This window comes from Equus quagga, chromosome 10 (genome assembly GCF_021613505.1).
Source record: "Equus quagga isolate Etosha38 chromosome 10, UCLA_HA_Equagga_1.0, whole genome shotgun sequence".
Lineage (NCBI taxonomy): Eukaryota > Metazoa > Chordata > Mammalia > Perissodactyla > Equidae > Equus > Equus quagga.
In genome coordinates this window covers 82,449,757-82,477,226 of record NC_060276.1, presented here as the reverse complement: position 1 = coordinate 82,477,226, position 27,470 = coordinate 82,449,757, and the positions used below count along the sequence as shown (strand labels likewise).

Genomic DNA, 27,470 nt, shown 5'->3' with positions numbered 1-27,470 from the left:
GGAGCTCAGGTTTCAATTAATAGGTGTCACCTTAACAGGTTATACAGGGATCCACCTGGGATGAGGAAGGGCCTAGGCCAAGTTTCTCTCCATTCACTGGCTATTTCTCCCCCGAGGCCAGTGTGGTAGATGGCTATCAGAGAAGAGAGCTAGCTCTCAGGCTGATGAAATCTGCTATGGGATTCCCCCCGTAGCTACTCTGGACCTGTAACAAGTCAAGGAATACCTGCCTTCCCCTCCACTCTATCCATTAGTTTCCTGCCATGTCATTTTCCCAGTTTCTCCACCCAGCCTCTGGCTCCCCTTCCTTCTCTTTTATCCCCTTTCCTATTTGATTTGACTCTTTTCCTTTATTTGCCCCTTCTCCCTTTACCTCAATAGGAGTGCAGGAAGCTGCACCTGCCTCATTGCCACTGTCTTGGCTGTGAAATATATCATTCAAGATGTTAGCACTGGCATTCACAGAATCCATGAGGACAGACACATGCTGGTGGACCTTGCTCAGGTCAGTAAGTCTGTAATAAAGCAAGGACGATAGATGAGTCTGGAGTTCTGAAGGACTTCTGGCCTAGGGTGCTGGTGAGGGTTGGAGTAAAGGTAGAAATGAAAACCCTGGGTCCCTGAATTGGATTCTTTACTCCCTCCTGTTATTTATACTTGTCTCTAGGTAGCCACTTATGCCAGAAAATGTTTCTACTCTTCTCTAGGTATTCACCTTTGTCCATCCTTGTCTCACCTGAATTAGATACTGTGTGCTTCGGGAGAGTGGGAGGCCAGAATAGAGGAGGGCAGCTAACTCCAGGAACTCCAAGGCCCTCCTGATATTTAAGGGCAAGGATAAACATTCTCAGTCCTGTTGGGTCACGGGCAGCAGGAGGACATCAAAGTTCATCTCTGGGCCTAATGGGAAAGATCCAAGCTGCCTTATTGCTGAGCACAAAGACTATTTCCGGCCTGGATTGCCAGGGTCCCTTTTAATCTTTAGGGCTCTGGGCAAGACTCCTTTCTGAGGCAGAGCTCCCCAGTAGCCAATAGACACAAATCGGCTTCTCTCTATCTCTTCTTGGGATTCTCAGCCCTGTATCTGGGCCAGTCTACTTACCTGCTGATGAGATTTTCTGCAAGCTGAGCTAAGTGCTGCATCTGGGCATACTCCTCATCAGAGAGGCTATATTGAGATTCCTTGGAGTCCAGCTGGGGTTGAGAGGCAGCTTGAATTTCAGTATGCTTGTACTCCCACATTTTCATTGAGTTCTCAAAGTCCTGGAGGTGAAAATAGTGGCAGATTCCAATGATTGCTGTAGCATTGTTGTAGCTAAGAGGGCATGTGACAGATCTGTCTATGAGTCTGATATTTGCAGGTATAGTGAGTAAAGGGGAAAGATGGCCCCATCCATCCCCCCATACATCCATCTACACACCTATACATCTATCCATCATTTTATTCAATGTCCCTTTCATACTAGGCACTTTTAGTTTTAGTTTTAGTTGTTGTTACTGTGCTGAGTCTTGGGACAATGTGCTTGAATCAGACAGATGTCTGCCTCCCAGAAGCTCCTACATGAGGGCATCATGATCAGTAAGAGAATGGACACCTTTCATACTCCTTTCTTTGCCAAATTTAGGCAATATGTTGTGATGGATTTTAGAGCCAGACATATCTAGTTTTATTTTGAATCATGCTTCTGTCATTTACTAGTTATGTGACCTTGAGCAAATTATTTAACCTCTCTGGTCCTCCTTTTCCTCACCTGTAAAGTGGGAATAAGTGTATCTACCTCATAGGATTGGTGGGAGGACCTACTTGAGAGAATATATGTAAAGTGCCCAGCATAAAGTAGGCAGTTTATAAACTAGACTCCCTCTCCCCTCTCTGTTGCTGTTTCTATGGACTGTCCACAGGTCAGAGTGGAAGAAAGTCTCCAAGACTGAGCATTTGATCAATAATGTCTCCTTTCTAGCTTTAAATGGTTTAGCTGAAGTGGATGAGATTTGTGAATGCAGCATTTTAGGAACCTTAGAGGAACCTAAAGACCATATTCAGTGAAGAATCTCTTGTTGAAGGAGCAGATTTACCCATAACCACCTGAGGCCTTTAGCTCACTGTGCAGTGGCGGGAGGAGGACAACTCTGTTCAAAACCACAGGAGAGAGCTCTTTGTCTCACTCTCTTGGACAATGGTTTGCAAATGTCAGTATATATCAGAATGTCTCAGGGAGCTTGTTTACAAATGCAAGTTCCCAGGAACTACCCATCCCCAATCTGATTCAGTGAGCCTGATGTGAGACCCAGGAATGTGCATTTCTAACAAGCATTCAAGGTGACTCTGATATAAGTAGCATGCACACCTCCCTCTGAGGAATTCTGCTTGACTGGAAGTATTCAGTACTCAAGTGACAGCAGTAGATGAGACAATGTAGGAGCCCAAGATGAGACTTCCCCTTCTTACCCGATCTCTTGTCAGCATCTGGGCAACATTCTTGTATCTAATCTTGATAAGGCCTGGCCTCTGAACCCAGGCCTCCCCATCCACCTGCACTGGGATACCTTCTTCACCATCAATGGTTATCATCACCTCACGGCACTGCCAGAGAAGAGGAGGAGGCAGAATGGGGGAGAAAAATGAGGCAACTACTCTAGACCAATCTGATAATCTCTCAGTCATGGCCTTAATGTATATCTGAAGCAGGACTGGCAGACTGTGAATGAGATTATCCCAGAGAGGAAACACCTGTTTCCTATGGGCTTTTTGCTCCTTTGGTACCTACTGCTTCTTACTCCAACCTCAGCCAGCACCTTGCTGCCCACCAGATAGCCTCCCCCCTCTGCCCTGCCACTCTTATACCCAGTTACTTCCTGAGACTACCCCACATCCTGGATTGTAGCCACAGTGCTCAGCCTCTTTCTCGTGCCCACCCAGCCCTTGCCTACCTGGGCAATGCGATGATGATGCAGGTTGATGATACGGGACATTGCCATCTGTACGGAACCAAAGATTGCCACTACCTCCAGCTTCCCATCATCTATCGCAGGAGCCTCATATTCCTGAGGAGGAAGAACTGTGTCATATATCCCACCCTTGAGAAGCCACACCTTGTCCATCACAAGCGAGTATGCTTTGGAGGCTCCTGGTGAGAATTTTTTAGCTCATGAAGAGTGGAGAAACTACATATTAAAAGCGGAAAGATGAGGCCAGGAAGACAATCTGGGAAAAGGGCACTGAGATCACAACTCTTAGCTGGTTCCCTCCCTGACCAATCCAGCATCATAAATCCCCAAGGCCAGTCCCACTGGCCTCATGGCCTTCTTGGGTGAGCTCAGAGAAAAGGGGCCATGGCCAATTTTCCAGGAGATTTTATTGACAGACCTCTTTGGAGAAAAAAGCCTGGCCTGGGTAACCTTTCAAGGATCTGTCAGGCCTGAGGAGTGTAAACTTCCAAGTCCAGGCAATACCTAAGAATTGATCTGATCCCTCAGGTCTTTGGTTGATTCTTATGATCTGGGATGGTAATTGCCTTAAAAAACCTGATCATATAGCTGCTGCTAATAAAGGTTCCCAGTCCACCTCCTCTTCTCCCATTGTCCACTTCCTACTCCAGCCAGTCCAGCTCTCCTTTCTGAGAGACCTTAGAGGGGTCAAGCCTTTCTCTTTCCCTGTCCTCTGTTCCATACTCACTGTGGTTGCTGTGCTGCTTCCCCAAAAGTTGACACCTCCAGCGTAGCTGGTAATGTTGAGCACTACAATGCCTTGCAGGTTCGGCAAGGAGATGGCTTCTCCATCACACTGAAAAAAAGAGTAGTTCTCATTGGCTGGCTCTTCAGATACCAGTGTGAAGGGACATTTGCAGAGATGGGGGAAGGGCTCTGGCTTCTCTTCATGCTATCATTTTCTTATCCATAAAATAGAAATCTATCTTCATGCCTTCCTCCTATGTGCTTTCAATGAGGATCAGAGTTAAAGCTCGAGGAGAACCAAGGATGTAGGGGAAAGTTGATTCCCAAACTCATCCAGCTACGTTGGTAATGTCTCAGGAAAGATTACCCTCTTTTCCACTAACCTCCAGGCGCACTCGTTCTTCCAGTTTCCTGTAAGAGCGATGGAAAAGTTCCTTGCTTCCCAGAAGGCCATACCACATCTTGTTCTTGATGCGGCTACTACAGGGAAATAAAGGTAAAAAAAAAAGGTAGTCAGAGGGTGAATAATATAAAGATAAATGGATGAGGGAAAGCAAGAGGAACACCATCTTATTCCTCAAGTGCCTTCTTATAGAGAGGAGTTATGTTGAATGGTAACTGGACACAAGAGAGGATGCTAAGATAGTGCAATTGGTATCCCCATGCAAACATCTGCTGAAATGGGTTCCTGGGCCCCCTAGAAGCTTCAGTGTCCCATCGCTTTGCCACTTTTCCTTACTGCTTATATTGGTTCAGACTTGGAAGAGAGAGGCTATATTCAGAAAGCAATGCTTATAAAAAGCTGTGAGCACAACTGACTGGTACATGCCAGCTACCTTGGCAAGTGCTACTCCAGGAGCACAAGATTTCAGATGCTTGGAATCAATTTCATTTGAAACATAAGACTCTCAGACTGCAATTTCTTTCTTATTTTTTTTAAAGATTGGCACCTGAGCAAACATCTGTTGCCAATCTTTTTTTGTTTTCTTCTTCTTCTTCTCCCCAAAGCCCCCCAGTACATAGTTGTATATTTTAGTTGTAGGTCCTTCTTGTTGTGCTATGTGGGACGCTGTGTAAGTGCGGCCTGATGAGCGGTGTCATATCAATGCCCAGGATCCGAACTGGTGAAACCCTGGGCCACTGAAGTGGAGCACGTGAACTTAACCACTCGGTGACGGGGCCGGCCCCAAGACTGCAATTTCTTTGAAGCATAACTTTTCTGCCAAAGTGGAGGGATTTTCCAAGACCTCTATATCAAACACTTAATTCAGTGCTATAGAACAGAGGTAAGCTTCCCTGGTAGATTGTAGAGGAGGAGCCAGTGGAGAGAATATGAGACAGGCAAGGATATCAGGAGACTTGAGGTGGAAGTGAGAAGGACAAGGTCCTGCTGACTGTAGGATCTCTGATAAAAACAGGCAGGGGGCTTACAATCACAGGCTGAATAGAGTTTACTATGAGCTTTTAAAGTACAGCCATAGAAATGAGTCGCCACAGGGCATGAGTTTTGAAATGTAAAAAGGCTAGCACAAAATTATTTGGACCCTGTTTGAAACCGTGAGTTTTCTGGGCACTTTAGTTTCCTCATCTATAGAAATAGTTTAGTTATATGGAAATGCAAAATATGTAGAACAACCAAAACAATTCCAAAAAAGAAGAAAGTCGGAAGACTTTCATCTCCCAATTTCAAAACCTACTGTAACGCTACAGTTATCAAGACAATGTGGAACTTGCATAAGATAGATACATAGATCAATGGGACAGAAGTGGAAGTCTAGAAAAAGATCTTTACATTTATGGTAATTGATTTTTGACAAGGTTCCAACACAATTCATTGGGGGAAAGGATAGCTTAAAAAATGGTGCTGTGATGGACAGCTAACCTTTGACAAAGGAGCCAAGAACATACACTGGAGTAGGGGAAGCCTCTTTAATAAATGGTGCTGGGAAAACTGGACAGACACATGCAAAAGAATGAAAGTAGACCATTATCTTTCCCCATGCACGCACATAGACTCAAAATGGACCAAAGACTTGAAGGTAAGACCTGAAACCATAAAACTTCTGGAAGAGAATATAGGCAGTACACTCTTTAATATCAGACTTAAAAGGATCTTTTCTAATGCCATGTCTACTCAGACAAGGGAAACAAAAGAAAAAATAAATAAGTGGGACTTCATCAGACTAAAGAGCTTCTGGAAGGCAAAGGAAACCAAGATCAAAATGAGAAAACAACCCACCAACTGGAAGAAAATATTTGCAAATCATATATCCGATAAGGGGTTAATCTCCATTATATATAAAGAGCTCACACAAATGAACTACAAAAAAACAAACAACTCAATCAAAAAGTGGGCAGAAGATAGGAACAGACATTTTTCCAAAGAAGACAGACAGGTGACCAATAGTCACATGAAAAGATGCTCAACATCACTAATCATCAGGGAAATGCAAATCAAAACTACACTTAGATACAATCTTACACCCATTAGAATGGCTATAATCACCAAGACAAAAAACAACAAATGTTGGAGAAGTTGTGGAGAAAAGGGAACCCTCATCCACTGCTGGTGGGAATGCAAACTGGTGCAGCCACTGTGGAAAACAGCATGGAGATTTCTCAAAAAATTAAAAATAGAACTACCATATGACCCAACTATCTCACAACTGGGTGTTTACCCAAAGAACTGGAAATCAATAATTCAAAGAGACTTATGCACCCCTATGTTCATTGCAGCATTATTCACAATAGCCAAGATGTGGAAGCAGCCCAAGTGCCCATCGATGGATGATTGGATAAAGATGTGGTATACATATACAATGGAATACTACTCAGCCATAAAAAAGACAAAATCATCCCATTTGCAACCACATGGATGAACCTTGAGGGCATCAGGTTAAGCAAAATAAGCCAGACAGAGAAAGACAAACACCATATGATTTCACTTATATGTGGAATATAAACAAACTTACGGACAAAGAGAATAAATTAGTGGTTACAGGGGGAAGGGGGGTGGAGGGTGGGCACAAGGGGTGAAGGGGCATACTTATATGGTGTATGACAAACAATAATGTACAACTGAAATCTCACTATGTTATAAGCTATTACGATCGCAATAAAAAAAATGGTGCTGTGGCAATTGGATATCCACATGCGAAAAGAAGAACTTAGCCCCTTATCTCATACAATACACAAAAATTAACTCAAAGCAGATCATAAACTTAAATCTAAGAGCAAAAACAACAAAAATTTTAGAAGAAAACCTAGGAGCAAATTTTTAAGACCTTGGGTTACGCAAAGATTTCTTAGATATGGCATCAAAAGCATGATTCATAAAAGAAAAAAAAATGATCAATTGGAACTCAACAAAATTCAAAAGATATTTTGTATTTCAAAAGATATCATTAAGAAAATGAAAAGACAAGCAACAACAAAAAAAGACAAGCAACTGGGAAACAATATTTGAAAACCACATATTTGGTAAAGTACTTGTTCCTCAGCCTAGGTCTGCTTTGAGAAAGAGGTTCTGGTGGTAGGTGGTAGGCCAGGGGTAGTGGTGAGGGGGAAGGGCGTGGGGTCATGCTTCCTTTTACTTGTAGTTTCAATTTACCACAAGAACTCTGAGGTTGCCTCAGGGTATGTCTGTAATACAAAAGTACCAGAAGGGGCCAAGCAGGCCAACACTGGATGGGATAAAATCAATGGGTTCAGGGGAACCAGGTTAGGAACACCGAGAACCAGTAGGACGATCTTTGATATTTTGCAGCCTTGCCAAGCAAAAACAGACCTGAAACCACTACTAGGACCTGGTCAAGCTTTCACAGGCAGTACAAAGATAGGTAATTTGCTGAATCGAGTCAATGTAATCTGTTTTCCATAAGAGTAACAATTAACTGTGTTTATACAGCAATCCACAGTTCTCGCTATGAAGGCAGCTCCAAGTTCAGGATGCCAGTGCAGAGTCATCACAGACCAAGTCAATATTTGGGGCAAGCCATCCCAGTAGGCTAACATTGGGATCGATGTATTTTACTTCTAAAGGACCTCTTTCTTTCTGTTGCTTGTCTGAGAGTTAGGGGATGTAGGAATACATATGTGTATTGTGATTGTGTGTTTGTATGTAGGGAGGGAAGTTTCTTTTCCTTACTTGTATTGTCCTGGGTGTTCATCTCTTCTGGTGTTGAATTCCAGAGAAATTTTAGCATCCAGTCCAATTCCAAAATAATTGTTCATGACACACCTTTCTTTGAAGCGTCTGAAATTAGCCAAAGAGAAGAAGAGGACAGACATTGGTGCAGGAAAGAAGTGCTGTTAACATTGGGCTGCAGACTTCATCTGCAAGATCGAAAACCACTGAGAGAAGCCTCTTCTACGTTGGGCAAAGCCTTTATATTCTTGAGAAGCACATGTAGATATCCTATTGTGTTAACAACTAGCTTGTTAGCTGTAAGAGAGGGCACCCAGTCAGTTGTGAAGCTTCAGTGGGATTGGGACTCATAATAAAGAAGTTATCTTTGGAGGCCCTCAGATATGAGTGGCCAATATTTTCTCCACATATGGAAAACAGAGTCACTGACTCTAAAAGAACTTTTAAGTATCTCAGATAAAACATATGATGAGAGTAAAGTCTTCACTACTGTTTTCAGAGATGTCTGAACTCCTTTGTAGCACTAAGGGAAAAGATTGATAAAAAGAAGGTAAACATATATATACAAGAAAAAAAAGTGCCAAGCAATTTTTTTTTATTCTTTTGCATGCATCTTGGGTGTCAACATCAAAACCAGTGGTGTGCTGGAGCCAGTTCACACGAGTTCATGTAAGCTGATTATGTCTATCACTTCCAAAGTCTGCATTCAATGGCATTATATCAGCAGCTTGAAATAGGCCGTGGTGGAAAGGTTTACACCAGGAATAAATCAGAGCTTTCCCCCCACCAGACAGCTGGCTGTTAAATTTTTGCCAGCACACCATTGATCAAAACTCCTTAGGTAGGTTCATGGGACCTCAGACATGATCTTAAGCCAATGACGAAGTGGAGGGGAGTGGGGGTTGGAGATAAGAATGAATGAGAAGCTGCAGAAAACTTAATTTCTAGTTGTGCCCTTCTTTTGAGAAACTGAAAATGGGTACAGTTTAGCTACTCAATCACAGGTAATTTTTTTCATTCATTACTAAACTGATCCTACATCTCTCACATGAGATTTGCCTCCCTTGACCACAGTCCAGAAATTGGGTTTTCTCTAACTGATGTCCAAACTGATCTTTTTAATGGAACTCAAAATGAGTTAAAGTGGTGGAACTTGGCTGCTGGAAATATTCTAAAGAGGTAGGGCTAATGAGCCAGACTTCTTTAAATTTACTACCTAGTCGTTTAAATGCCCGTTTATTTTTTAGCACCTGCAATCATTTACTGTTAAAGGCAACCGTGGAAAAACAGGTCCTTTGAAATAACAACAGCCAACATTTATTAAGTGCTTATAATAATAATGACAACAACAATAACTGTTAACACATATAGCATTTTACTGTGGGTGCCCAGAACTGCTCAGTGCAAGTACTTTGCATATATAAACTCAATAAATACAACAAACCTATGTGCCAAGTTCTACAATTATCTCCATTTTATACGTGAGGAAACTGAGGCTCACATTGATTGAATTATTTGTGTAAGGTCACACAACTAGTAAGTAGAGTCAGGATTTGGCTCTGGGTATCCTTAGACTATTCTCTTAACCAAAGAAAAGAAGAAGCCATACAAAGGTGATAGCGCTAAATACTTACATAGTTTCAGGTGTAAAATGTAAGTGCTCTAAATTGAGGTTATCTAGGTCCTCCCTTTTAAGAGAAGATATAGAAGTCATAGTGCCACAACGAGAACCTAGACACAAAAGAAATCACCTTGATGTCAGATACAGACAAGAATGCCCTTCTCCCCCACTTGTATTTCACCCTATTTTCTCTATGGAAGCAGGGTCAAGCTCAATGACTTTCTCCTAGATAATATTCAGTGTTCTCATTCCAAAGAGGGATCATCTTGGATGACAGGAACTTCCAGTAAGAGAATAGTAAGGCTGGGCTGCTTACTTGCTGGCAGTGAAAACAGCTTCAAATCTTGGATTTCATCAGGCCAGCCTTTCCAAAGGACCTAATGGGGTCATTACTCCTGGACATTGGCATGGGATCACGAGGTCTCTGGGAAAGAGGAAGGGATATCTACCACAGAGTAGGATTATGGCTAAAGGAAAACGCATGAAAACACACCTTTATTCTCTGGGAACTAGAAGACAGTGATGAAGGCTAAAATAAGAGAAGAAGAGAAAGATCCTTACCATGTTTTGGGCTCGTCTGGTTAGTATCTTCTGAGTCACTTTCCAGGAATAAAGTTGAAGTAAAGTTCTTAACCGATATTGTCTGTCGACTTTGCTCATCTAGAACTATAGAGAAAAAGAGGTAGGAAGGAAGGAAGGGAAGGAAGGAAGGAAAGGAAGGAGGATTGGTCACATTTATTGAGCATTTCTTGAGCATCTCTTTTGTTTAGTTAATGCCGTTCAGTGTGTGGGTAGACAATGGAGACAATTTGACCATCACTTCCCCTCCATGATGCTGTTTGTAGTCTCAGCTTTTTTACAGTTTTGCCCCCATGTCTCTTCATATCTGTGTCTGAACTTTCTCTATTTTACTGGTTACTCTTTTTCTTTCACCCAGTAAATGTGCTTATGGGTTGAAACTCAGGGCCAGGGTAGGGGGAGCAGGGTGGGAAATCCTCTGCTCTTCTACCTCCATTCTCATCTCTTTGTTAATTCATTTACTCACACGACTTTTGTTCCAAACTTGAGCCTCTAGGACCGTGCCATTCTTTCACTCAAATGTCTCAGCCATACCCAGAATATTTGAGAAGTCTCCTTCCTTTCACCAGTTCTCATATGTTGTATAACTCAGGTTCTCAGCATGTGCCAAAGCTCATAGGTTCAATCTCTATCCTACCAAGGATGCCTTTCTCTGTAACCATGACACAAGCTGCACTTCCAAATTTGACTTATGTATTGATGGAGCAGGCTGAGGGTTGGTTATAACAAGGTTATGGCTACATCAGATTAATCTGATCCCCACTATTTGGAAACTAACTACAGAAATTGAGGCAAATTGACTGTTTAATTCTTCCACAGTGCAGAAGGGAAGTTTCCTTTCTTTCTTGGAAATTTGGCTGAGGTTATACCTAAAGGTACCAAGGCAGGAGAAGGTACCATGGCTAAAAGTCATGCTGTATGGACTTCTTCTCAATTCCAATAGCTCATGCCAAACATACTTGGTCTTATACCATCTTCTGATCTGTTTTTCAAAGAAGCACTGTGGGGAAGAAGTGGGGACCAAAATGTTAAATTAAGAAGTTGGAGGAGTTGAAAGAGTTTTTTTTTTTTTTTTTAAAGATTGGCACCTGGGCTAACAACTGTTGCCCATCTTCCTTTCTTTTTTTTTTTTTAAGGATTGGCACCTGGGCTAACAACTGTTGCCAATCTTTTTTTTTTTTCTGCTTCATCTCCCCAACCCCACCCTGTACACAGTTGTATATCTTAGTTGCATGTCCTTCTAGTTGTGGGATGTGGGACACCATCTCAATGTGGCCTGACGAGCGGTGCCATGTCCGCGCCCAGGACCCGAACCCAGGGCTGCTGCAGCGGAGTACGCGAACTTAACCACTCAGCCACGGAGCCGGCCCCAGTTGAAAGAGTTTTCATACTGAATTAGAAGCTTGCAGATTGTCATGAGTTGTGGGAAATGGCAATCAATTCTGAAGCTGCCAGGACCACTCTCTGGGCCCTTGTGCCTGATTAATACTGTGCAAGACATGCAGAGACGAACATGATTTTCTTTCTAAAATAGTCACAGGCTTGGTGGTTGGAAGGAAACAGGAGCAGGTAGAAAAAATTCCATGGCTGGTGGTGGAAGCTGACAAATCTTTGAGCCAGGCCACTTAGCAGCTATAATTGTTTAGGATGAGTGTTAGTTCCAAAACTAAATGAGTAGCAAGAATTGAGCGCCTGGGATGTAGGAAGAGTCAAAGGGGAAGTTTATCAGGACTGAGGCTTTTCAAATCAGCAGAATCTGAGGACTGACTTTGGATGCCATATGAATGCAGGATCTTGTCAAGTTTTGGTAGTGAAGTTAAATAGCAAACCCAGAGTAAGGGAGACCAGTAAACCATCCACTGGAACCTTCTCTTTCCCTTGCCTCGATCACCACAACCCTGGGACTCTTACCTTGTTCAACTTGGAATATGATGAGCTTCAAGGATTTCTGGAGATTCTGGGCCTTTGTGGCCAGCTCCAACTTGCACTTGGCTATGTGGTCTATTTGAGGGACGAAGGGCTCTCCATCTGCCTTGCCACTGTCTGCACTTCCTGTAGCACTCTTCTCAACTGCTGCCTCATCAGCCAGGACATCAATCAGGACACTGAGTTTATCATACATTAAGTCACTCTATACAGGGAGGAGGGAAACAGGGCATTGTTATGAGGGGCCAGTGCCTGAGAGGACAGAATGAGGAGCCTGGGTGGTATGGGGAAAGGGGGAGAGGGGTAGTGGTTGGCCAGGAACACTGAGCATAGAAAACTACATTGTGGGAGATGAAAGTCTGGGGAAAGAAGTACTTGGGCAGATGTGATGAGATAATCAAAAGGTGTTAGAGGATCAAATAGACATTTGTTTCTGGGCAGCTGCAGGCATCAATGTATATTGCCGAGTCTTTCTTGTCAGACTGGCTTGTAAAATGATATGCAACATGGAAAACTTGAGGAAAGAAACATTTCTGGATTGGCATTTTCATGGGCATGCTCCTATGGATGCGGATGTGCCTCTGCATGGGTGCCTGGTGTCTATTTTTGTATGTGTGTATGTTTGGGGATATACTGCATGATTATGGCTTGATTCCCAGCTCCATCACTTAATAGTTTGTGTCCTGAGGCAAGTCAATTAATGTTTTGTACTTCTATATTCTAGGGCAGTTGTGAGGATTAAATAAATTAATATATTAGAAGTACTTGGAAAATTCCCAGCACAAAGTAAGTGCTATGCAAGTGTCAGCTGTTGTTGCTCTTGTTATAGAGGCGAATATGAGTGTATTTCTAGCATACGTTTGTTTGTACATATTTTCAAGCATGTTCTGGTACACAATCATGTGTGTATATCCTTGGTGTACCCTTGTGTCTAGGTGTAGGCAGATGCTTAGGTACATGGTACGTGTATATGCATGCATGATGCCACTCTCATTTGGGGAAAGATGGAAATTCGATGAGGTTGGACTTTCCCCATCAGGGAGGCTTACCAGCTTCTCCTCCTTGCCTTTCTTTCACAATGCCCAGTGAGAGACACATTTGCTTTTATTAAAAAGAGGGCCCTGGCTCCACAAAGAGCACAAGACAAAAAGGAATGGAAACTTACTTTCAAAATCACAGACTCTATTGCTGTATTGTTCTGTTTTATCTGACTCCAGGCCTTTACAATATCAACCACAAAATCTTCCACTGCTGAGCACAGGAATCTGGAAAGATAAGACAGATGGCACAACATGACACGGACTGTTGAGGTCCAGAGCCTTCTCTCTTATAACGTCATCAGTCTCCATATTTCTCTGCCTCATTCTCTCTGTCTCTTTCCTGATCTCTCCTCTCTCCCTTTCCTTCTCCCTCTCCTCCCACTCCTTCTCCCCTCTCTTTGTTTTTTTCTGCTTTTTCATGTACATATGGTGAAATATGCATGTACTCAAGGGAGTTTAACTACAACTTCTTAGTCCTAATTCTGAATTTCCAGAAAAGAGAATTCAATTGATTCAGCTTGGGTCAGGATTTTACCCTGGGTCAAATCAGCTATGGTTCAATGGCCCAGCTAAGTTAGTACAAATATAATGACATTGGGAGGACTGTCCCCGTGGGGAGAGTTTCTCAAAGGAGAGTGTGGTAGACTTGGCAGGAGAGTCCCAGAAGGGATGAATAAACCCACATATTGAGAAGGGGAGAATATGTTGCTCAGGCTATGAGAAAGCAACTGTAGTAGGCACTACAGAGAGCTTTCCCGGTATCAGATGGAAACCAAGGTGTCCCTCCTGTAGGGAGCTATGCTATGCTATTGAACGGTGTGGAATGTTGTGTTTCCCTTCTGTAACCCTTCTTCCAAATCTCTGGCTTGCAATTTTGTTTTTTTGGAGCCCTCACCCCAATCTCATCTTCTTTTCCTAAACTTTCATTCAGGAGGTTTGAGTTGGGAGAAATACAATTTGGGAAAGTAAACATATACTTTCCTTGGCCTCAACACCTCAAGCTATCAAAATGAACCCCATCTCTGACTGAGGAGCCGCACGTGAGGGGTAAAAACACACCTCGAAGTTTGAGAGCCAAAGGAAGACTGACCTGGTTGCAATAATCATCTCTGTGGGGTACTTGGCCTTCAGGATTTTGTCCAACTCAATGGTTGCAGATTCTAAGTGCTGGATGGCAGCAGCCTAAGGGGAAAAAGAGTGTTTCAGCTCTGGAATCTTAGCACCGTAACATAGTGTGCCGCCCATTCTCACTCCTTCATTATTTGCTACTAACTCTTTATGAGAACTCAACTGTCTCTCAGGAAATAATCACAATCAAAGAATTCTTGCTGAAGATCCCCATAGATAATCTTAGATCTGTGGTCATTCTAAAAATAAGAGCTGTCTATTGTTTCCTCTCATTTAAATTATTACTCGAAAACATATGAAGGAGGTACTGTTTGTTCCATGTTTCAAATGAATGAACAATCTCATATTACACGGCCAGTAAATAATAGATCTGGGATTCAAACCCACATCTTTCCAATGCCAGAGTGTCACCTCTTATATAATAATATTAGTAATAATAATAATAGCATCCACTTATATAGTACTTACTATGTGCCAGGCTCTATTCTAAGCTAAAAATACATACATATATATATATATATATATATCATGTAGTCCTTATAACAACCCTATGAGATAAGAATTGTTATTATCCCCATTTCACAGAACAGAAAACTGAGGCACAGAAAAGGGGGAGCTGATAAGTGGCAGAGCCTGGACTCAATTCCAGGTTGTCTGGCTCTTGAGTCTGTACTCTTAACTAGGACTTCTACTCCTCCCTCTCCATCACCTCCTACATTCAAACATCTACCAAGTCCTGATGATTCTCTCTTCAGCGTGTACCAAATATGTCCACTTCTCCTTATCCCTGTTAGCACTTCACCAGTCCAAATCACCATCATCTTTTGTCTAGACAATTACAATATCTCCTATCTTTTCTCCTTGCCTCTAGTCTTTATTCCTTCAATTGTTTCTCCACATACCATGGAACTCCTCTGCTTAAAACCTTCCTATTAGGTAGCAGAACAGAGAGATGGATAGATACATGATTTTAAAAAATAGACTGAAATATTAATGGTAGAATCTACCATGTAAAATTTCCTATATGTTTGAGGATTTTCATAATAAAATAAGAAAATAAACCTTCTACAATTCTCATTGCTCTTAGGATAAATGTTCAAACTTCCTACCACGGTTTACCAGGTCCTTCCTGGCTTGGCCCTGATTACTTCTGTAGCCTCATCTTTAGTCACTCTCCCTGCAGACCACCTCCTTGGCCACTTTGCCTCAGACATTATGAATGTATTTCAGTTCTGTGACTATTCCATGTTCTCTCCTGCCTTTGGAACAACACACACTGCTTCAACTGTCTGGAACAGGCCTCCTCTTTCTTATTATCCTTGTTAACTCCCTCTGATCCTTAAATCTCTTCTAAAATGGGGCGTCTTCTGAGAAGCTTTCCCTGATTTCCCCCACACTGAGTTAGGCACATCTGCCAGGTGTTCCCACCCCCACCCTACTTCCTTATATACTAACGCTCATACTACTTTGTTAAGACTATTTTTCTACCAGTGCAACTAGACTATGAGCTCCATGACGGCAGGGACTATGTCATTCTTCTTTACCAACTAGCATATAAGAACCACTCCTACGACAGTCACATAGTAGTTAATCTATAAATATTTTCCATAAATCTTTTGAGTGAATGAATAAGTAAATGGCTGAATGAATTATATCCCCAGTACTTAACACACTGCTTGGTAAATAGCTGCTGACTGACATGTCCCAAGTCCTCAGTTATCTCAGTCTCATCAAGCCCATGGACAATACAAAAGCTTCTCTCTGGGTTTGGCTATTATTTCACTGTGTAATAAAGATGTTGGCCTGAATTACAGCTGGGTGGTAGTTACCTCAAATCGGGGTACATCCATTTCAACTTGTCCTCTTAGCAATGGGGTTTGTCTGGGAGTCTCACGGATCATCACACTCCATCTGAAATAAAGTTAGAAGACAGATATTTAGGGCTCTGTTTCATCATAGGCTGGCTTCAAATGTCAAAAAAGAGCTCAAATGTTTATGCTGTGGAGAAAGATACGTTGTAGGGGATGCCTAAGCTATCTCAGGCCACCTGATCTCAAGGTATACTACAAGAGGTGTCTCTGCTTCACGACTTCTCCAGGCCAGTGTGATGGAAAGAATCCCACCACAGGGTTCTCAGAGAGCAGTGCTTCTCAACCAGAGGTAACTCTCAAGATCACCTGAAGTGCTTTTGTAAAATACACAGACCAGGGCCGCACCCAAGACCTACTGAATAGGAATCTTTGTGGTAGGGCCCAGCTTGGTAACTTGAAAAACCTTCCAAGGATAGCCTTATGGGCTTCCATAAATCAAATACTATGCCCCAGCATAGAAAATCTTTCTTCTCAGAAGACAGGATGGCAATACTTTCTCTTCTCTAGAGCAGAGATAATCTAGGCTAATTGTTTATGAACCTTCATATTTTTGAGTTTCCTTGAGAACCTGATAAAGCTATAGAACAGTTTCTATACTATTCTAGAATAGAATAGAAAGATAGAAACTTTCTCAGGAAAAAAATATGCTTACATAGACTATTAGCTATGCAATTTGAAGGAGGTTCACAGGACCCTTGAAATTTACTCATGAGGCACCTGCTCTAGGATCTTTTAAGTTTGAAGAGGGGCTTCAGTGATGTTTGAAGGATACATGGTAGACCCTGGATTCCTAATAGACAAGGGCCCCTAAACCACCCTGCACTAAAGCCATAAAGGCAATGAGGCTCTGTGAGGGAGGTTAGAACATTCCTGATTGAGGAGATGAAACTGGGAGTAATGGATGTGGGACTGGAAGAGGCACAACGGCCTGATCTTTTAGCCACTCACCTGTCCAGAATCCTCACACTAGCCTGCTCCACTCTGCTGAGGATGTTCAGAGGCGACTTGTTTTTGTTCCAGGATGCACCCCAGCCTAGGACACGGGCCAGATCATTGCCGGTTCCAAGAGGGATGACTGCCAGCTGACACTGCAAGAACAAACCAGGCACTCATTCCAGACAGTCCTACCAAGATCCATCCATAAAAGAACCCAGATGGTGCTCTTTGGGAAAGATTGTGGTCTCAAAGCCAGTGGCAATAAGGGACTTCTGATCTTAGGAAGTGTAATAGGAAGATGTTTGAAGTTGAGTGAAATTTTCCCTAAGGTGTTGGGCCCCATTCCTGGCAATACAGAACCTACTCACTAAAGAGAAAAGTTGCTGGAGTATGCCAATATTTATAGCCATGCTTATAAAAGAGAAATATAGCCACAAATTTCTATCTAGGCTTGGCCAAGGAGGTGAGGTGCCTCAGGAGACAAAACTACTGGAATCAGAAGAGCTGGGGGCTACCTAGGTAGAGGCGAGAGAAGTAGAGGAAAGTTTCTGCTACTCTTGAGATTCAGGGAAGAAAAGCAATGGCCTCGGGAGGGATAGGAAATTGAGGGCTGAATGCTGCCTGAGGCTACTTCTTCTTTGCTTGCTTCTATCCCCTTCAAATCTTCACTTTAGGGCTTGGGGAATAGAACGCTGGTCATTTTTTCTGCTAACTCCCTCATTTCTCCTTTCCACAGATAGACAACCAGAAAATGGTCTAGGTGAGCAGGGTTAGATTGGGAATCTACCAGTCAGGTTGACTATGAAACCAGTGGGAAACATGTATTTTACAGACAAGGATAGTGAAGACCAGGGACTTCTTGGGATGAGTAGCTACACATCACCAGTCTCCCTAGCAACGGCTAAACTGAGTCAGCTAGGGACTCACCCTTTCATGTAATCCGAAGGCATCAATCAGAGATAAGACCCAGCTCACGCTGCCATCTCCACCACAAACCACAATGCGAAAGCGAGCAAAGTTCTTGAACATGCACAGCCTGGAAGGAAGAGGGGGAAAGGGAGTCATTTAATGAACTCCTGGGTTTTACAACTCTTTCCTACAATGTTCCAGGACCCAAGGACTGCTGCTTCTGTACCCTGCTAACAGGCTATACCTACTTTCTTTCCTTTAGCCCCTATCTCTCTGTGTACCTAACATCACAAGCAATGTTCCCACAGGCAATCCTGGAGATGAGAACCTGCCTCAACCCACACTCTTCTGTGCTCAACCTTGCTGTGCAGTCTACTAGTAACCTAGCCAAATCTACTTGTTGAGGCCTGGGAAGAATGCCTTGCATGGTGGCCAGTGGGCTCACAGAAACCAGGGCTGAACATCCAGATGGTTCCCAAATAAAACAGGCCTGTAGTAGAGCTATATCTGCTTGGCCCCAGAAAAAAGAAAGGGTAAGTGACAAGAAAGGTGGACAGAATTATTCATTTGCCTCCTCCTCTGAGGTCAGGAGACATAATTTTACCTCTTCCAACCTGAAAAAGTAGAGCAAATCTGGGCTTGAAAGGATACCTGGGAGAGGGCTAAAAGTCCTTCAACAAGCCAACCCAAAATGCTCTGGAGTTGTCTGTCTGTGTCCTGACTTAAGAAAATAGATCTTTCCTGCCCAGGTACTAGAACTAATTCCAGGAAGCCTATCTTTGTCTAGAAAGTATAGAGGGAGAAGTCCCTTCTACATACCCAACTATATCCTTTACCCCATGCTTACCCCGCTTCAGGTCCGCCCTTCGACAGGTCAAACACTTGAGATGGGTTAAGGTATTGCTTGAATTTTCGGAGGAAGACGATCCCTTGATGATCGCCACTTTTGGAGTTAATGAAGATGAGAAGGGGACATGAACAGGCTGATGACCAATCGAGACTCCAGAAGTCTGAAGATACTACTAATTGGCCTGATACATGCACACGACAAACAGAAAAAGAAGGAAAAAAAGAAAAGGGCCATTGAGATGGAAACAAGACATGACTTATCATCAAATTTTGCAAAGATTTTTTTAACCAGTTTTATTGAGGTATAAATGCTATACAATGAACTGTACATATTTAATATGTGCAATTTAATGAGTTTAGACATTTGCAAACACCCATGATACCATCATCACAATCAAGGTAATAGACATATCCAACACCTCCCAGAGTTTCCTTGTGTGCCAGACTCCTGAGACTGAGGAACAGAGGGGAAGTCAGGACAAAACCCAAAGGAGCTTTTATTTTTAAAAATCAGCTGGCCTTTGCCCAGCTATTGCCAGGCAACCAACATTTGCTTAGCAACTACTACCTGCTGCTACTACTGCTGAGCAACTACTACTGCTAAGGGTATAGCTGCTGCCCTCAAGCTGGGGAGACAGACTCATACACAAGAGTATGTTGGAACACAAGGAATAAGGAAATTGGTGCCACAACCAAGGATGAATAAAATGCTGAGTGGAAATTGAGCAAGGAGAAGGTTGAGAGCCCAGGAGGAGGATCAGCACACCAATTAGTCCTCTCTGCCGGGGATACCTCAGTTCTCACAATGAGAAGATACCAGGTCTTTAGCCAGGAGCTAATGACTAAACGTATCAATGTGGGGTGAAGCAGGGAGCTTTAATAACTCCTTTAAGGCTCTGGCAGAGCAATCCAAGTTATCACACCAACTTTCAGGGGAAACAAGACTATCGGGAAATTGTCTGAACAAGAGAGAGGCTTTTAATAATCCCCGACACTTAAGTTCCCCATAGAGAAGTGGAGTTAAAGCAGTCTAAACTGCCAAAGCATGTCAGCTTGTGCTGAGTCTTAAAGTCTGTTGGCAGGGAGACAAGCAGTGAGCAATGGCCCCCTAGGAGATGCTAGACAAATTGTGAGCCCCTAAACCTTGTGAGCTTGTGGCTTGCCAGGATGTCCCAGCAAAAATAAATGCAAAGGGCAAAAGGTATGTGGTTTGCTCCTGAATGGTGTGGGTCAAGGGAGGGAGGTGGGTTGAAATGTCCCATTTGTTGTAGCCTGAGTGAAAGGGAGCCTGAAGGAAGACCGCTTACTTGAGCAGATTTCATGGCTGTTTTGCCTGGAAAAATCTAAAGCAGGCTTCCTCTATGGGCCAATTTCTACTCATTGGTCATTAAAGCTTGAAGGCATCCTAAGCCAGCTAGCCAGTGATGCACCAAATCTTCAGGGCTTGCCAGGACTCAGAGCTACAATGGGAGCCTGCTGTGTCCCTTCCGTAGCATTGCTTGGAAGTAGTTACTCTCCCTGAACACATTAACCAAAAGTAGTACCCTTTTCAACATTTTTTTTTTACAAAAGGTAATATGTTAACACAATGGTAGTTAAGACACATTAATTAATTCATTCAACAAATATGTATTGAGGGCATTCTCTGTGCCTGTCCTTGTTATGTTCTGAGAACACAGTGGTGGACAAGATAGAAACAATCTCTGCTCTTGTGGAATTTATATTCTAATGGAGGCAGGAAGACTATAATAAATAAATAAATACAATAATATGATATGAAGAAAAATAAAGCAGGGAAAGGGGACAGAGACTGAAGGGGATGTTATTTTAGGGTGGTCAGGGACAGCTTCTCTGGGGAGGTGATGTTTGAGGTGAGATTTGAATGAAGTGAGGAAGTGAACTGTACAGATATTTTGGGGAAGAGTTTTTTGGGGCAGGAGGAAGAATAAGTGCTGGGACCCAAAGAAGGGAGGCTGTCCGGGGTGTCTGAGGACCAGTGAAGAGAATAATATGTCTGTTGTGGAGTGAGGGAGAGTGGCAGAAGATGGAGTCAGAGAGATGGCAGGGACGAGATAAATGAGAAGATGTTAGAGGAAGCAGTTCAAAAATTAGGGTGAGGGGGCCGGCCCCATGGCTGAGTGGTTAAGTTCGTGCGTTCTGCTTCAGGGGCCCAGGGTTTCGACGGTTTGGAACATGGGCGCGGACATGTCACCGCTCATCAGGCCATGTTGAGGCGGCGTCCCCAATGCCACAACTAGAAGGATCCGCAACTAAAATATACAACTATGTACTTGGGGGATTTGGGGAGACAAAGCAAAAAAAAATGATTGGCAACAGTCATCAGCTCATTAGCTCAGGTGCCAATCTTTAAGAAAAAAAAAATTAGGGTGAGACTGTTCAGTATGGAATTGAAACATTAGGTAGGGGTCAGGCCATAAGATATATGAAGAAAATAGTCAAAAGGTGGTATCTTTTTACGTGCTTGCTCCCCTCCCAACCGACAATGCAGGCCCCAACTCATGGCCTGGCCCTCGTCTTATGTCCCCTCGTCTTATGCCTCCTTTGTTTCAGAACTCGATTCTGCTCTGCTTCACTTCCTTACTCGGCAACCTCCTGTTGACACCCTGTAGGTGAGCATGCGACTTTGAGTATGTAGCCCAATTAAAAGATTCATGGAAACGGCTTTCTGCCAACATCTGGTGGACCTGTGAGGTTTGCTTGGAAGCAAGGACTCCCCCTGCCAGAGGTCCTGGAATAGACCTGTCCATGCCCTTAATGTTTTTTTAACAGTGTCAAAGGCCCTTTGGGTTAGTCCCTTTCTAAAGGTGAGGGAGCAGTAGCAGTGAGACCAACTACTGTGAGCTATCTGGGCTCCAGTTTCCTTTCCTGGCTGCCCTCCAGGTTTATTCACTAACCTAGAGCAAACATCTTCACTGCTTTGGGTATCTGCAAAATGGGCTATTCAAAAAACTAACTTGTTTCCCAGTGTTAGATAAAAATAAACTAGGTGTTACGCTGATGAGAAAAGGAAATGTAAATTGGCTCTTAAAGGTGAGCAAACTTAGTCAAAATAAGAAAGATACTAATTAAAACTAGACCATGGTACCATTTTTTCTTGTCTAGAAGATTGGCAAAAACAGAAAAAAATAGATAACACATTTGATTGAGGAGGCCATGGGGAAATATGCACTCTCATACACTGAGGATGGAAGTGCAAAGTGACAGAAGCCCTATAGTGGGCAATTTGACAGTATCTATGAAAATTATGAAGGCATATGCATTTTGACCCAGTAATTACACTGCTGGGAATTTCTCCTATAGATGTATATGTAAAATCATACGTATGAGGTTGTTCATTGCAGCACTGTTTGTAACAGCAAAAGACTGAAAACTACCAAATTATCCAACAATAGGCGACTGGTTAAATGAATTATGGTGTATCTATATAATGGGATATTTTTTAGCTGTAAAAAAGAGTGAGGAAGCACTCTATTGTTGACACAAAAAGATATCCAAAATATGCTGAGAAGGCGGGAAAAAAAAGCAAAGTGCAGGACAATGTGTACAGTGTTAAAAAGAGGAGGGATAAGAATATATATTTATATATCCTAGTATATAGATGAAGAAATACTAGAAGGTATTCGATAAACGGCAGTAGTCAACTGTTTGTGAGTGGGGATAGGGTGGGGCTGTAGGAGATTAAGAAGATCAGAGAAAAGATAGCAGAAAGCTTTTTTAAATAAATACTGTGGGCCTATGTGTGTTTCTATTTTTTTTTAAAATTTGAACCATGTGAATATGTTAACTAGTCAGGAATTGAATTAATAAATAGGGAAAATTATGCTAATGCTATCTGTAAGTTAAGGAGCCATGAGGATGTAGCTGAAATAATTTCTAGATCTATTTGGAAGCTTGGAGCGTGGGCTGCTTTCTGCAGTGTAGTTCTACAAAAAAATGCAGCTGTGTGCCACAGCTCGTTGTCCTTTAGGTGTATTCACTGACCTAGAACAAACATCCAACTTCTTTGGGTGTTCATTTATTCACATGTATAATAGCATCATGTTGCAATGATAAATAAAATAAACCAGGGTGGGGAGAAAGCTGCTGGATAAAAAGAAAATTCTGTCATTAAGGCAACTTGAACTTCAGTGTCAAACCTAATTTTGTCACAGATGAGAAGACTAGGGGAAGCAGTGCTGGCAGAAGCCATTCCCAGGAGAATACAAGGGCAGCCCCATCTAGCATTTCCCCCAGAATCAGAGAACATCTGAATTTGAGTAGGGCCAAGTTTGTCAAGAGAATCTTATCAACAAGGTGACAAAAATGGGTGGCATTGTGGGCTGGAATGTAGTAATATTAGGCAGATTTATAACCAGATAAGTAATCGTGCCTACAAAGTTGTTTTGAATAGGCTGGTGTTACCTGTACGGGAGTGTCCTGTACCATGCAATTATTTTAATCAATTCAAATGGAAACACAGAAGGCTAGCTTGTCAACTTTGAAGCACCTAAAGCTGGAAGGAGAGCTACCGGATGACAGAATCGAGATTGAAAAAGGACCTCAGTGGGCAGATGGGCCAAAGTCAACAAGACGAAAAGAGGATAAATGTGAAGCTTGGCCTTTAGGCTCAAGGACATAAATTGCAGCCGAACAGGACAATAGGAACTTGGCTTGGCAGCATCAAGTGTGAAAGGGGCTTAGGGGATTTAGTTGACTTTAAGCTCCAGATGAGTCAACAGCCTGAAAGAGCCTTTCAAAAAAAGCTCATGCTTCTTTGAGCTGCATTAATATAGCCACAGTGCCCAAAACTAGGGAGTCAACAGTCCCTCTCGAATTTGTTTAGTTCATACCACAGAAATGCTGCATAAGGTTGGCTTACTGTTCCCTCTCCTGTATTTTAAAATCCTCTTTTACAAATATTAACTCATTTAACCCTCATAACGCACCTGGTACAACTATTATTCCTATTGGCAGAAAACAAATGATAGATGAGGCACAGAGAGGTTAAGTAACTTGTCCAAAGTCACACAGCATCAGCATCATCATCTGGGGATTTGTTAGAAATGCAAATTCTTGTGCCCTAACCAGGGCACTGATTCTGTTGAATCAAAAGTTCTAGGGGGTAGGGCCTAAAAATCTGTGTTTTAACAAGTCTTCCAGATGATTCTGATGCATTCTTACATTTGTCAACCACTGCAATACACTATTTTGCTTTCATATGAATCAGGGATGTTGTCTTAGTCATCTCTTATTCTCTAGATTGCTCATCACTGAGCCTTACATATAGGCAGTATTCAGTAAATGTATTAATGAATTCATATAACAAATCTTGACTATGCATATACCATGTACCCAGGTCTGAGTTAAGTGCTAGGGGTACAGAGAGTTCACAGTCTGGAATAGGAGACAGACATGTGATGAGCTATAATATGGTGTGTTAGGTGCTCTGAGATATGTGTTCTAGGTTTATAGCAAAGTAAGTAAGTAATTTGTCTGGGGAAGTGGGGAGGGGCAATTACAGAAGCCTTCAAATAAGAGATAATGTTTCATTTTGTTCTCACCCTATAGGATGAGAGAAGGAATTTACCAAGCAGACTGGGCAGGAAAAAGGGGTAATTAGAAGGCATTCTCAGAAATTAGATTCTGTGGACTTAATAAATGAATGAGTTAATGGATGAGTGCTATTCAACAATGGCAAGTGCTTCCTCGGAAAGTCATCAGCTGGATGACTCCACTCTGGATGCTGGAGAAGGGATTTCCTAGCTTGGCCAGAGGGCTTGGACCAGATCATCTTTAAGGACCTTATCATCTCCAAGATGAGGTGGGACATCCCAACAGGGAAACTATCCATTAAACAGCATATTTGCCTAGGCCAAGAAGCCAGAAAGAGTCAAGAAGATAGGAAGGTCTTAGAAAACTTTCTTAAGAAATCACAGGGCAAGTAATGCACGATAGAAAGGAAGGGCTCGCAAAAGTGAGATTCAATTGGATCAAGATTGCAGATGATTAGGAGGAAAGACTAAAAGCTAACTCATGGCACATTCGATGAGACACTACACAAAAAGAATGGCTTAGCTCAGGTGCTTCTGAGCAATAATGTTATGTCATTGGTAGAAAGCAAAAGAAAGGAGCAGTGCCATTAGTTGACAATCTATAACAAGAATAAGAAGTGATATAGGATAGGAGAAGATAAACTGAAAACAAAAACCAAAATTCCACAAGGACAGGAAGCACAAGAACTTGTCCAATTACAAAGGAGAGGTGGCAGACCCTTAACACCTATTTGGGTTGATTTGTGAGATGCTGAGGTAGGCATCCTTCAGTTTACTCAAAGACATCTTCCCCCTGAGGGGGTGAGAAAAGTCTCAGATTTAAGACTAGGTTGACTTTCATTAGTAGTCTGAGTTTGCTCGACTGACTAGCTTGCTGTTTTTCCTCTTCTACCAACCCCATCTTCCCCCTAGTCCCTTCCTTCGCCTATCCAGTCAAGAATCTCTTATTTACCACATCATCAATCTCATCATCTCTTTAGTCAACTATCTGGTAGGTAGCTATATGTGGATAAATATTTGAGTATATCTGAGTATAATATATGTATGCATCCGTGAGTGAGGTTAGCTTTGTGTCTGTGCATGTCATTATGGGGACATATGAGTATGCTTGCCTGCAGAAACCTATGTGATGGCTCATTCCATGTACCAATGTCTGTATCTGTGTTAGGGTTGCAAAATGAACTGGAAGAGACTAGAGTGGCTCTGAGTGTGTGTACATATGTGCACACATGTACACATGTGCTATGTCTAATTCTAAAACCATGTTTTAACAGCTAGAGGAGTCATCATCTCCTTCTGTTCTCTGAGAAAGGAAACTTTATATTCTTCTTTTTTTTCCTTTCTTTGCTTCCAGCTAACACTGGCAATGAAGTGGGCAGCAAGCATCCATTTGGGAATAATTTTTAAGTCAATGAAATGTTGGTTCTCAAATCACTTCTGGGCCAGTGGACATCTCATATGTCAGAGATGGATACATTAGCATACTAGCAAAATATAGATTAAACATTCCAAGAAGCGTTTGAACTTTCCTCCAGTAAGTGAAACTGGTCATAAACAGAGTGAAGCTAACACAAACTGAAATTAGCAGGCATTGTATCTCTTCACTGGCTTAGTGAAACGGTAGCATGTCAGTTGGTAAACATATTAGATCTCTAAATTTCTTACTGTTAGTGAAATAGGCCAGGTCTTTTTAGCTGTGCTATGTGATTTTGATCTTGACAGCTCTCATTCTTTAATAATGAATAATGGGAGAAGAAAATGAACAACTCAATGGTAGAAAGGAGAGTCTCAGAAGAAGCAAAGAAAAAGTGGAGAAGGAGATATGAACTAAAAAAGGCATCATTAGCAAGTGCTAAAGAGTGAATTATCCCTGTGGGGGTCTACAGTTTTCATTATGCTAGAAGACTTGGGATTTAGTTCTGTGGTCCTTTTGGGTCTATGTTTCTGGATAGTTAGGCCCTTTACATATTATCACTTACCCTCACAATGTACAGTATCATTCTCATTTATAGATGGGGAAAGTAACGCTCAGAGAATGTAAGTGACTTACCCAAGGTCACCTAGCTGGTAAGTAACTAAAATTCATGGTTTCCTAGACCTTGTTTTTTTCCTTACACGATGCTGCCTCCATGTCTTATCCATTCTTAAAAAACAAACACAAAACTAAACAATACGTCTCTCTCCTTTGCCCCTGCTTCCTCTTTTCTAATATCTCTAGACCTCCTCATAGAAGACTCCATACAAAGTTTACTCTTACTGCCTTGATTTTATTACTACCTCCTTTCTGTGCAACCTCCTACATACAATTGGTTGACACTCCTAACATTTTCTGATCTCCAAGTATCTCTATCACTCCTTTTGTACTTATCATATGCTACTTTAATTTGTCTTGCCATATTATATCAATATCCTGGGTCCACAATAACCATAAGTTCTGGCAATGCTCTTGGATCTTTCTGTAACCTTCAAACACCTTATGAATAGAGTTCTCAATAAATCACTGCTGTCCAGGAATTGACAAAGCATCAATGGGGTGTATTGGGGCAATGATCATGTTAGTTTCAGATTTGGTGGCAAGCTTGGTGTTAGTTTCTATTCTAAAAGTAACATGACTTGGGTCTTCATGCAGTAAACAAACATTTCATAGATTATCTAGTGTCTGAAAATCAAGAAAAAGCTGAAATTAATTCTGATCATTCAGAAACAATTGTGACAGAAGCTACAGAGAACATGCCCACATACATATACACCATAAACATCAACATTCACCATCCCAAAGCTCTAATGAGAAAGATGAGCTCTCTCTACACAGATGCATACTCCTACTTCCCAGAAATGTTGATTGTGGAGGAGAATAATTTAATCACAGTCCTTTTCTCCAGTCTTTGCACCTTCCCCCCCTCCTCAGTGTATTTGTGAGGTTACAGTTTAGCAACTCACCATCTCCTTTAGGGTCGCTGAGGGCAGTGGGAGGAATGACTGATGTTCGATGACTTCCAAAGCAGCATTCCTTGGAAAACCGTCTTCGGCAGTCATCATGCACCTGAAACGACAGAGAAGAAAAGAGAAAAAAAGGAGGGGAGAGAGAAAAGGATAACATTGGTTAGTCTTGGGTTCCAATTCCAAGACTTGAGTACTCAGTGTTCAAATCTCCCTTTCTGAGATTTGATGCCATACACATCCCCCTTACTCAAACTGGACACACTCTCTCCACCTTGAGCCTACACCATCCCTGAG

The 27,470-nt window shown here is 42.2% G+C and overlaps 1 protein-coding gene across 1 annotated transcript in view; it reads right to left on the bottom strand.

The window, feature by feature from the left end:
* Nucleotides 1-27,470, bottom strand: part of DGKK (diacylglycerol kinase kappa) — a 112,395-nt gene that overhangs the window by 8,057 nt on the left and 76,868 nt on the right. Inside the window, exons 8-24 of the mRNA XM_046672625.1 lie at nt 27,174-27,276; nt 18,680-18,863; nt 17,851-17,959; nt 16,936-17,075; nt 15,946-16,027; nt 14,079-14,170; nt 13,114-13,213; nt 11,934-12,153; nt 10,005-10,109; nt 9,457-9,553; nt 7,823-7,930; nt 4,059-4,155; nt 3,677-3,784; nt 2,932-3,045; nt 2,450-2,584; nt 1,103-1,263; nt 374-515 (exon numbers count right to left, since the gene is read on the bottom strand). Of these exons, the coding sequence (XP_046528581.1) occupies nt 374-515; nt 1,103-1,263; nt 2,450-2,584; nt 2,932-3,045; nt 3,677-3,784; nt 4,059-4,155; nt 7,823-7,930; nt 9,457-9,553; nt 10,005-10,109; nt 11,934-12,153; nt 13,114-13,213; nt 14,079-14,170; nt 15,946-16,027; nt 16,936-17,075; nt 17,851-17,959; nt 18,680-18,863; nt 27,174-27,276 (2,097 nt within the window). The remainder of the gene's footprint in view (nt 1-373; nt 516-1,102; nt 1,264-2,449; nt 2,585-2,931; nt 3,046-3,676; nt 3,785-4,058; nt 4,156-7,822; nt 7,931-9,456; nt 9,554-10,004; nt 10,110-11,933; nt 12,154-13,113; nt 13,214-14,078; nt 14,171-15,945; nt 16,028-16,935; nt 17,076-17,850; nt 17,960-18,679; nt 18,864-27,173; nt 27,277-27,470) is intronic.